The sequence below is a fragment of the Thamnophis elegans genome, chromosome 8, assembly GCF_009769535.1.
Source record: "Thamnophis elegans isolate rThaEle1 chromosome 8, rThaEle1.pri, whole genome shotgun sequence".
NCBI classification, from domain to species: Eukaryota; Metazoa; Chordata; class Lepidosauria; order Squamata; family Colubridae; genus Thamnophis; species Thamnophis elegans.
In genome coordinates, this window is record NC_045548.1 from 61,682,409 (window position 1) to 61,694,483 (window position 12,075).

Below are 12,075 nucleotides of genomic sequence, written 5' to 3' on the forward strand. Positions count from 1 at the left end.
TATGATGTCTAATATTTATTAGGTATCAACTGTATAAAAATAAAGGAAAAACAGTGGGAACAACAAAACAAAATCTGAGTGTAATTTATATTGTTTCTATCCAAAAGTTGTAAAGCACATGAATGCCAGATTATGCAATGGCATTCATAATAATTTGAAAAGCATATCTTGTTTTCCTTGGAGTAGAAATGCTTTGGAAGACTGAGTTAGTTAAGAGCAACTGCACAGCTCTTCTCTTGAAAGAAATTCTTTTATTCTTTGGCAGGGAAGAGTATCGTTTCTGAAAGATGATTTTTATTTTTCTTCTTATGTTGCCATTCACTTATCTTGCCCTCTTCTCTTCCTTACCAGTTCTGACATGTCTAATATTCTTTTAATCCTCCAAACACCCCATTGATTGACATTTTGGGGTAACGGTTCTTCTCACTGTTGTGCTGCTGAAATTGTTGAAGCAGTGCAGTCTCGAAGACAATAAAGAGATCCACAAATATGCATACGCAGATGTCTATATTTCTGAAGATTGAAATTTCTCCTCCCATGCACGCATAGATAAATTCTTCAAGTGTCATCTTGTGAAATGTGTTAAGCCTTAGATTCTCGGGCTATCCAATAAGGCCAATTGCAAATACAGATTTTGTCACAAGAATGTTGAATTTTAGTAGTTAAAAAAATCATGTTCTAAGTATGATTTGGTATAGCTGCAAACCAGGGGTGTTCCAGCCCATAGAGTACTTAGATCTGGCCTGCAAGACTGTCCTGGAACAGCAAAAGAACAGCCCGCGGTGTTTCCGTCAATGAAAACAGATGCATGTGGCCTTCCGGAGCTCCATTCTCAAGGGCAGAGGGTTGCAGGAGGCCGTGGCAGTGAAAAATTGAGTTCAGGAGCCAGTTTTCACTGGCAGAGCATTTGGGCTACCACAGGCACTCTGACACGAGTGAAGTCGAACTGGCTATGCTCCCCCAACCCAAGGTCAAACACCACCCTGATGCGGCCCTGAATGAAATCAAGTTTGACACCCTTGCTCCAAACCATATGTCATAAAGTTAATGGATGAAGGTTAAGACTGAGATAATCTATAGTCAAAATTACCTTAAATATCATACAATTTGGTTAATAGTGATGGCAAGGTGGCGCAGTGGTTAGAGTGCTGTACTGCAGCCACTTCAGCTGACTGTTATCTGCAGTTCAGCGGTTCAAATCTCGCCGGCTCAGGGTTTACCTCAGCCTTCCATCCTTCCAAGGTGGGTGAAATGAAGACGCAAAATGTGGGGGCGATATGCTGACTCTGTAAACCACTTAGAGAGGGCTGAAAGCCCTATGAAGCGGTATATAAGTCTAACTGCTATGGCTATTAGAAAAAAAAAAATGAAATCTTTAGCTTCCAGGCAACATCAGCAATCATATAAATTATTCCACATATTTAGGAGTAGACTGAAGGGAATAAGATTTATTATAAAATTTATAATCTTCTTCCCTACTTCTGATTTTCAAAACCAAGTTGGGAAACGAGTGAATATATCTTATACTTACTTATCTTTTACAAAGAACCCTGAAAACCAGTTCTGTGCTAAAGGGCTGAACATATTTTAGATGACTAATATTACTTGCCTGGAACTACTATTTCTAATTTAGAAAAAAAGTAGAGATCGGTTTTGTTTACAAATCATATTTGTGTGGCCTCCTCTGAGTTGTACAAATATCTTTCTATTCAGGAAGACAATTTTCTTGGGGGGGTGGGATATGTCCACCATCTAACAATATATTCAATTGATACAATTTTGCAGATTAATACATGATAAAATATTGGCCCAACTAACTTGTGTGTTTCCATATAAAGGAACCTGAAAGTTCCCTTCAGAAAACAGAACTTATTCATCAGTAGATGTCAGGTAAAATTAAACAGACTTTTCTTTTCACCTAAGTCTTCCACAACACTGCATAATTCATACAAACTACAAGGTTAACTGCCAGCAATCTCAAATCACAAATACCAATCAAACAAAAACCTCATGATAAAATGCCATCTCAGCCCCCTAGAGCCATGTTTTCAACCTTAACAACCTTAAGAGTGGTGGAATTCAATTCCAGAATCAGCACGTTTTCCCCTCCAATCAGCATGTAGGCTGGACATTCTGAGAGTTGAAGTCCACACATCTTAAATTTGAAAAAACCCGACTGTGGTAGCCGTAACACCAATATGCCAGTGGGCTTGTTACGTGCAAAATCCTTATCCTCCCTCTTTATGTTTTTCATGTATTGACCTTAGGTTATCAATCAACTATTTCAACAAGGCACTAGCTTGATTATCTATTGCCCATATTTCTTGGGAACATTCTCGTAAAGTTGTCGAAACCTCTATGACCCTCCATGTTCTTGCATTCCAATTTCATTCACCTCACATCTACCTGTCGTTCTCCCTTTTCTGCCCTTTCCTCTCTGTTTTCATTTAGCTTTTCTTTGTCTTTGTCTATCCTTCATCCTGTTTTTAACAATGATTTCTAAGTCATTGAAAAGAATCAGGAAGGGCCTCACTCCATTTTTCTTACTAGCTGCAGCATCTCCCAATGACTGTGATGGCTGTTCAATGCAAGACATTCTTCCATAATAAAAGTAGTGTTAATTAATTCTCATTTTCAAACCCAAGGGGACTAGAAAGGTACAAAACAATAGCTACCCTGTTTCCCTGAAAATAAGATCTCTGGATAATAAGCCCAATTGGGCTTTTGAGCGCATGTGCTAGAATAAGCCCTCCCCTGAAAATAAGCCCTCCTCAAAAATATTGCAACACAGCAGCAGCCATGAGGTGACCACACTTGCCACATCCTGCACCTCAAAAATAATAAGACCTTCCCAAAAATAAGGCAAGCACTTTTTTTGGGGGGGGGGTTCAAAAGAAAATAAGACCCTGTCTTATTTTAGAGAAAACACAGTACTTACAGATCTTCATTCTAACAATATTTTCCAGAAGCAGGTAGATTTCTAAAATTTTAAAGTCCTTTACCATAATGATAGGGGTTCCAGTGAACTCAACTTCAATAACTTGCTTACCTATTTTATAGAGTAGTCCTGCTTTATCAACACAAATCTTTTAGCATTGATTCTTACTTACCATATTTAATTCTCTAAATCTGGTATTTCTTTTACTTGTATTATTTTAGAATACAAATTTCCCCTGGAAACCCGAAGCTCATCTCTGACTGTATATATATATGGCAAACATTAGGGTTGGACTGAAATTTCAATCAGTTAGGATTCAAATGTGGAAACAAACATATTTAGATTACCAATTGAATGAGAATGTTGGCATTTGTTCAGGAAGAAACTGGAGGCAAAAACTCCACAATTAATTTTAAAATTTTGGAGCTAGAAGATGTCTTGGATATGATTCTCAGAAAAGGAATCTTCTACTATAGCAATCCTTAAAAATGGCAACTTTATGTCTGTTTAAATTCATTGAAGCAAGAAGAGCCCATGCAGCAGTGTATTCTAGTAATAGCTCAAGTAATTAGAAATAAAATAAATTTTAATATTTGGCTGACAAGTCTTCTCAAGATTCCTACCCACTGTTTTACAGTCCTGCCTTCTTTAGCAATATTTTATCTGACACAGCCCTTCATATTCAAAGGCTGCGATTATATCCTCTTTCAATCTTTCTACTCTGAGAAAAACTGATTAAATCTAGTTAAATTGGTTTAATAGTGATTCTCCATATACAAGATATAGTAACAGTTTGAGATATAGATCAGTTTATAGTATCAGAAAATAAGACACATCGATAGCGAGACAAAATAACCTTGTTAGATTGCTTAAACATTTTTATTCAAATATCCTAGGAGATTTAATATGTTTTCTTGGAAACGATGATTACTTATTACACTTATATGCAGTCCTTTCTGCTTAGTAGACTTCCAAGGAGACTTACACAAAATATAAAACCTGATAGTGAAATAAAACTGTAATTCAGATCTAAAATCAATAGCAATAAAGGGATGGTGAGAGATGCATTTGTCACTTCCCTAAATACTGGGAGTTGTTGTTTAGTTACAAGTCGCGTCTGACTCTTCACGTTTCCATTGACCACAGCATGCCACTATTCTCCACTATCTCCCAGAATCTGCTTCTCAAACCCATGCCCATTCCATCAATGATTCTATCTAAACATTTATTCCTCTGCTGTCCCCTTCTCCTTCAATCTTGCCTTCCATCTTTCCCAACATTGGTTTTTTCCAATGTGTCTCTCTTCTCATTTGGTTGCCAAAATATTTGAGTTTCATTTCAGTATCTATCCTTCCAAAGCAAGTGAGTGTAATTTTTTTTTTTTTTTTTTTAGAATTGATAGATACTGGGAGAGTGAAAGTTAACTTGACTTTACTGGGAGAGCATTCTTTAACTTGTGACCCAAGAAGAAGGCCTTCTCTCACATGCTGGAATTGCCAATCTTCTGGAAGTGGGAATATCTTCAGAAATTTAACCTCAGGCCATTCTTTCTAATTTCCTTATACAATGTTTCTTGGCCTACTCTCATAGCCAACTCTCCTAGCAACAGAATAAAATAGTTTAAAACCCAGCTTGTTTCCAAAAAAAATGGGGCAGAAAAAACAATCATCTTTTCTGCTTGAAAGAGTGGCTTCAAACCTAGTTCAGGTAGGATAGGAGGGAGAAAGTTATACAAAATGGAACCTTAATTTCAATGTAAATAGGCATGCATTTGAAACAGAGCAATCCGGGAGTTTTTCTTCTTCTCAATGGTTTCAATTAGCTTTCTATAATCAATCTACTTATTAGAAGTTCCTTCAACCTTGAAGGCCAGTTGTGCTGTCCAGCTTGTCAAGAGAGGTTTGACACACCTTTACATACTCTCTCATCCATTAAATCTGGCACCAGATTTAATTCATTTTTAATCCATTATTCATTGTGAAGCCATCATATACTCTTAAAGCAAGTCTAAATCATATTGTGTTACCAAGCCCTTTATGAGGAAAGAAATCACAAGGAACTAGGTGGCATCTCATTTGCACAAACTTCATATTGTGCTATTTTTCCCTCTACTACTATTAGTAGTGATGGCACTGTGCTCTTTTCCTATGGCTTGAGCCCATTGCTTCTAGTTCCCCTACCCACTGGAAGTGCTAAGTAATTATTCCAACTCCCTGGGCCATCTTTGATTCGTAGCAGCAATTTCCTTCAGCTTTCATTATTTCTTGATTTTATAAAATTTCATTTAATCCACTTCCTAAATTTTCTTTGAAGTGGCGCAACCTCATAAAAGGCTCTTCCTTATCTTAGCTGTAGTCTAGTGTATGCACTGAAAAATCCTATCACAATTTCTCATTACCTTATTTCTACAACTTATTACTACAAGTAGAAATAGGAAGTGAATTAAGTCCACTATGAGAGGGGAAAAGCTCATTTTGTTTGAAGCAACCTAAAGTGGAACTGGACCTGTGATCATCTTTTCAAACACACAAACCATTTCTGATCCAACAAGATAAAGCATTTTAAACGCATTTTAAAAAAATCCCTATTCCCCCCTCCCTCCCAATTGAACCAGTTCAGTATCAGTTGGCTTTTTTCCATTCCACTTTTCAAGATATTGCAATAATCCCGGTCCAACAGTGCTGTACAACCCATCTCTGATGCAGATGCAGATAAGGTATCTATACGTTTTAGAGATTTTGGAAAAATTGCCTGATTCTTTCATTATTGTAGCACAACACCTCCATGCAAATTCCATGCAGACTCTTCTGTTGGTGTCTCCCTTCTTCCCCGAAGTCAATATAGGTGTTTGTGTGTGTTGTTGTGTGTGTGTGGTGTGTGCACGCGCTGTGTGTGTGAGTGTGGTGTTTTATTCAAAGACCTCACGTGGACAAAGTGTAGCCATATTCAAACCAGCAAGTCACACACTAGGTCTTCAGATGGGGTCGGGATGGTGGATGTTTATTATGAGCATTGCTATCTCCTAAGCTGATCAACACACCTATCTGTTTCTCTCACGCTCATCCTTTTTTCCCTTTTCCTCTCTTTCCACCCCCCTCCATGTACTCCACTAACAGAGTCTTTCTGACTCTCAACAAATGGTGTTTCAGTCTCTTGGCTGAATCATTTTTCTGAAGAAATTAGGCAAAAGGGTGGCGAAGGAGCAGATTGTGTCAATGCCACAAACCAGGAGCAGCTTTCAGTAATTAGAAGGTGCATTAAATTCCAGGCATGTCCTTTTCTAAGCCAGGATTGGAGGGGGGGTGGGGGAAAAATGAGGTAAACCCTTCCTCCTCCTCCTCCTCCCCCCCCACTGCCCCCACCCAGCATCAGGGCCCTAACCAACCCTGAATGATCCTGCTCCATCCTTTCCTTCACCCCTCCCGCCATGCAAATGGGACTGAACCAGCTGCGAAGCAAGACAATCAAGTGTTTTCATTAAAAAAAAAAAAGACCCAGTTCAGATCGGCTGGGTAGGGAGGAGAGAAGAGAAAATGCCAGCCCCTTTCAAAAGAACAGCCAAAGCATCCAGTGGGAGAGAAGGAACCCAAACTCTGGATTTCTTCAAACTCCTGGGAGGTTCCTCGTGATCCCTTTTGCCACCAAGCTTACAGGAGAGATTGGATGCCATGGTTGAGAAAGATAGATAGAAGATAGGTAGGTAGTAGGTAGGTAGGTAGTAGGTAGGTAGTAGATAGATAGATAGATAGATTAGATGATAGATAGATAGATAGATAGATAGATAGATAGATAGATAGATAATAGATAGATAGATAGATATTTGATAGAGGTAGGTAGGTAGGTAGGTAGATAGATAGATAGATAGATAGATATATAGATAGATAGATAGATTAGATAGATAGATAGATAGAGTAGATTCAATTAGTATAAATTCTGTAAGCATGATTTCTTAAAAAGAGAACCATCTCTTTTCCAGCCATGTTAATCTCTTTCCTAAAATCTCCCAAATTCAGTATTTCTGGAAAGGATTCAGGAAGCAATGTCTCTATTCAGTCATATTTATGAAAGGCCATCTTCCCCTGCTTGGCCAAAATGTTCTGATCTCCAAATCTTCCCAAGTGCCTCCTGCTGCCCACCTCTCCTTCTTGAGAGATTGGGGGGGGGAGATAAAATTACAGGATTGTGGCCATCCCTGGCTGATGCTTCATTAAACAACAATAACAACAAGAAAAAAAGAGTCAACCCAATACCACACACTCTGATATCCAACCAACAAACCCAGGATCTTGAAAAGGTTTGTGAGTCTCACTCCTCCAGCCTTCCTAACTTGCAAAGGGGAAGCCAGTTGGCATTAAAACGACAGTAAGGAGAAACTCCTTCAAGGAAAATGAACAGCATCTGTCAGTATGTATCTGCGTGTTTTCCCTACCAAGGTCTACTTGTGTGTCTTAAAACAAAAATATTGTGTGTGTATGTGTGCGTGCATGTAGATAGATAGATAGATAGATAGATAGATAGATAGATAGATAGATAGATAGATAGATAGATAGATAGATGATAGAGTTTGCCTTGCTTTTAGCCTCACTTTCTAAATAGCAATCTCAGGGTTGACTGTGGGGGAGAAGTGTGGGGGGAATGAAAGAGGATGAATCCTCCGGCGCTAATTTTGTCGGAATCTCCACTCGTTTCAGTGGCACCCAACTCACGTCTCCGGTTGAGCGTCCTGCAAAGAATATTTATTCGGCACAAATTTCAGTGACTGCATTGAACGCCAGCCTTGGCAAGCAAATTGCATTTCCTATCGCAATTGAGGGAGCCTGGATTCTCTTTGCCCCCCCCCTCCTCTCTTCCTTTCTTTTATGGGAAGAAAAGAAAAGAAACCTCCATCCCATCTCCCTCCCTCGCTCCCCCTCCAGTCCTCTTTCCCCCAGTGACCGCTGATTTGGCAAAGCCACCCGAGTCCGGATTCGCGGAATAAAAACGAGGTTCGCGGAATAAACGAGGGGAAACCTTGAGAAAGGACAACGCGGCGTCCGCACACCTCGGGCAAAGCCCGAGTCTCTTCTCCGCCACCATCCCTTACCATCCGCCCGGCGTTCACTTGCAATCCTTTTTTAAAAATTATTACCCCCCCCCGTCTCTCTCCTTCTCTCCCCTCCGGCTTCTTGAGGAGGGGAGGATGGTGTCACATCCCTTTGCCCCGCGCCCTTACCTTTCACAGAGGAGAGCATCCAGAAAAAGACGAGGTTCCCCAAGGTAAATCCACTTTTAATCCCCATGATTTTGCCCAAGATGCACAAGTCCGGGCGGCCGCATTTCCCACATCCCCTTTGCCCCAGATCTGCGGCGACGGCGTCGGCTTTCCTTGGCCAGGTGGTCTCTTTGCAGTAGTAGGAAATCCTTTGCATCTTTTTCCTCCTCCGAGCGAACGAGCGGAGCGAACGAGCTTTCCCCTTCCACACGCCGTCACCCCCAATAGGAAGGAACTGCTGGCTTGCCTGCTTCTGCCTTCGCCGTTTGCCCCCCCACCCCACCCCTCCTTCGTCGCCTTCTTCTTCCTCCTCTTCTTCCTCCTCCTCCTTGCTCGCTTCGGTCCAAGGCGCAGTGGAGGAGTTCGCGCGGATGTGTGTGTGTGTGTGTGCTCGTGTGTGTATGTGTGTGTGTGTGTGTGTTGATGGTGCGTGGTCACAGCTCCGAATGAACGGCGTTTCTGGGATACCACAGCAACCTTGACGAGCAGGACTCAACCATCTCTCCGGCGGGGGCAGCGAGGCTCTCGGCTCAAGCAAGCCGACCTCTGCCGCCAGCCAGCCCGGGGCTGCCTCGTACGCCTTGCCACTAGCTTCCCCGTTCCCCCCTTCTCTCTCTTGAGAGGAATAAGGATGGGGGGGGGGAGCGGAGGGCTTGTTTCCAGAAGAACCGAATCCAAATGGTGTAATTTTAAGACTCACGAAACGAGCCACGGAAAGCAAATCTCAGGAGCGGAGCGCCACGGAATTGACTGGACACGCTTCGAAATTGACCAGACCGCGGCTCGAAATTGACAAGTTTCTCTCTCTCTCTTTCTCTCTCTCTTTCCCCTCCCGTTTGCTGGGGACTCTTGAGCAAACGCCGCCTCTTCTCTTTTCGTTCCCCTTATTCTTTCACCGCTGTTTAGGAAACCTTGGAGTTGGGGGGGGGGAGGTGTTTCCTGTTGGTGGTGGTGGGCTTTCTGATGGGATGAATTATTATTATTGTTCTTCTTATTTTGGGGAGAAGGTTGGGAAAAAAGCTCACCTTCCAGTAGGAAAATTAAAATAAAATAATAACAATAATAAACAACCCTTAATACCCCAAATCGGATGCCCGCGGGATAGGATTCGCCGCCACCTTCAAGAAACAGCCGAGAACCCGTTGAAGCGGACGTGTCTCCATGTCCGCAGGCGGACGGTAAGAAGAGAGAGAGAGAGATACACAGAGGACGCAGCTGTGCTGGAGCCTGGAATACTCGCTCAGCGCGCTGGATACAAGCGCGGAGGGCAAGCCGGACCCAAGAGCGCCCGCGCTGGTGGGCACCTGGTTCTTCCTTCTCCTCCCACCCTCACCCCCCATTCAGGGCGCCAGGCGTTGCCCTCGGACTTGCAGGGTCTTGGATAACGGCGGAAGGCGCGGTTAAGGTTGATTCTAATGCCGGCGGCCAAAGGGGGAGCAGTGAGGGTGGGAAGAGGGGATTAGCACGCTGGGTGGAACAGGCGTCGATGTTGGCGTCACCCCACAAAGCAATACAGACGCCCTTCTCTTCCCGAGTCTTTCTCTTCCTCACCAAAGGTCTCGTCTGGCTTTCTTCTCCGAGTCCCCCAACTGCACCTAGGTTTTTATTATTTTTATTTCCCCTCCCTCACCTAGAGACCCCAACCCTGGATCTTACATTTTACAAGTTGCCCGAAAGGAAAGGAGGGAAAAAAGAAGACGACAAAGCCCGGAGCGGGGATGGGATAAGTGGAGAAAAAGAGAGAGAGAGACGAGCTTTTTGCGATTCAGGCGCGGAGAGGCTGGGGGGACGGGAGAAGAAGCGAGATGTCCAGCTGGAACTGCAAAGAGGCGCGCTAGACTGGCCCGAAAGGGTTAAGGTTGGGCAAGGAAAGAGTTCTTGCGCCATCTACCGCACGCCAAAGGAGTGCCGGCTTCTTTCTGACATCTGTAAAAGGGAGGGGGGGTAGGCGGGGACAGCGCCCGCCTAAAGATAAAGCCTCTTTTTGGCTTCTATTCTCATCTTCATCCTCATCGTTCCGAAGGCCGGTGAAGGGCCACGTTTCCTCATGAGGGAAGAAGCGTGGGAGCAAAAGGACGAGGGGGAGGGGAGGTGTCTGTGTGGGGAGGGAGGAGAGCAGAGTTCGCCGGGTTTTCCACAGCTGTTTCCCCCCCCCCCCCCGCGCGCCCTTCCTCCACCTTCGCTTGTGAAAAGCAGTGCAAATGGTAGGGATCCTGTGAAAGCGATGCTGGGTGGCCTGCTGGGCAGAGAGAAGATGTTAGTGGGGCGGGGGGGGGGGGGAGGAAAAAGGGAGATTCGCTTCCTTGTCTTCGGTGAAGTTGTGAATGCTCCAACCCTGGACTGTTTTTTTTTTTTTTTTTTTTTTTTTAAGAAGAGATTGGACAACCATTTGTCTGAAATGGTATGCATCAGTGATGGCTAACCTTTTTCCCATCACAGGCCAAGAATGGGGGGAGAGCAGGGGGGCGTGTGCAGGCGTGCCCACACTCATAAAGATATGCGTGCAACCCCTCCCGCACACAAGCGTACATGACCCGCGCCCTCCTGCCCCGCTTTTGGTGCACAATGGACCCCGTTTTTGCCCTCCCCACGCTCCAGAGGCTGTCTAGGAGCCTGGGATGGTGAAAACAGCCCCTCAGGCCCTCCAGAGGCTTTGCTGAAGGCTCTGGAGGGCAAAAAATGGCCCTACGGGCAAACTGGAAGTCCGTCCCCGAACTTCTGGTTTGTGCATTGGGTTGTTTTTCGCCCTCCAGAGCCTTCAGGAATGCCTCTGGTGGGTAAAAAACGGCTGAAAAAGAAGGCTGAAGACAGCTGGTCAGCAGACACATGCACACTGGAGCTGACAAGACAATGCCTCACGTGCCCTAATAAATGGCTCCATGTGCCACCTGTGGCATGCGTGCCATAGGCTCGCCATCACGGGTATAGATGATATATGTTGTGAATGGTATAGTTCCCTGCCTAAGCAGGGGGTTGGACTAGAAGACCTCCAAGGTGCCTTCCAACTCCATTATTCTATTCTATTTTGTGGGGCTGGCCCATTAGTGTAAATGCTATTCTTATGAGTGATCTTCTGTCTAACTTTTGAGCTTGGTGTTTACCTGTAGGTAAATTAATACCTGCAGTTAAATTAATACCTGCTTTCATTGGACTGATATCCACCTTTAGAAGAGGCTTTTTTATCTATAAGTCGATCTCTGCTTTAATGGACAAAGTAAAATTTATTTATTTTATTTAGTTAGTTAGTTTGTCACTCATGTACAAGATAACAGGAATAAGAATAAACACGAATAAGAACACAGGAAATAGGGACAAATAAATGGGGACAGTAGGACAGGGACGTTAACCATGCGGGGGCGCTTATGCATGCCCCTTCTGACCTCTTAGGAATGGGGTGAGGTCAACAGTAGACAGTTTAAGGTTAAAGTTATGGGGGTTTGAGGATGTAACAACAGAGTCAGGTAGTGCATTCCAGGCATTGATCATTGCTGAAGTCATATTTTCTGCAAAACAATGCAAGAACAGTCAGAAATGCAAGTTTTGGCTTTTCATCCAAGACTGAATCATAAGGTAAGGTCTCTTGGTAATGATCATCCATGTAGTTTTAGAAACAATTTGTCATTCCACTCTTCCAGGACATATTGGAAGTCTGGTTTACAATTTTTGTTGTAATCCTCCCATCCAATTCCATCCTTGGCTTAATATTTTTGAATTCAAACAAGATGCTGTTGACTCAGCAGGGATTCCAGGTCTTGCTTACAACTTCCAGCAGTTCTACCCAACATAGTTAAGAGTGAAGGATGATGGGAAGGAAATTTGTTTTCTTTCTATATATTTCCTAAGGGTACATGGGTAATCTTTTGTTAAATCTTAGTTTGCTTAACCA

General features: G+C 43.3%; 1 protein-coding gene across 1 annotated transcript in view; it reads right to left on the reverse strand.

Moving 5' to 3' along the window:
• The window catches only part of CSMD3 (CUB and Sushi multiple domains 3), a 791,530-nt gene extending 783,184 nt beyond the window's left edge, over positions 1-8,346 (reverse strand). The window contains 1 exon segment of the mRNA XM_032222292.1: positions 8,151-8,346. Within this exon segment, the coding sequence (XP_032078183.1) occupies positions 8,151-8,346 (196 nt within the window).
• Between the last annotated feature and the right edge of the window lie 3,729 nt (positions 8,347-12,075).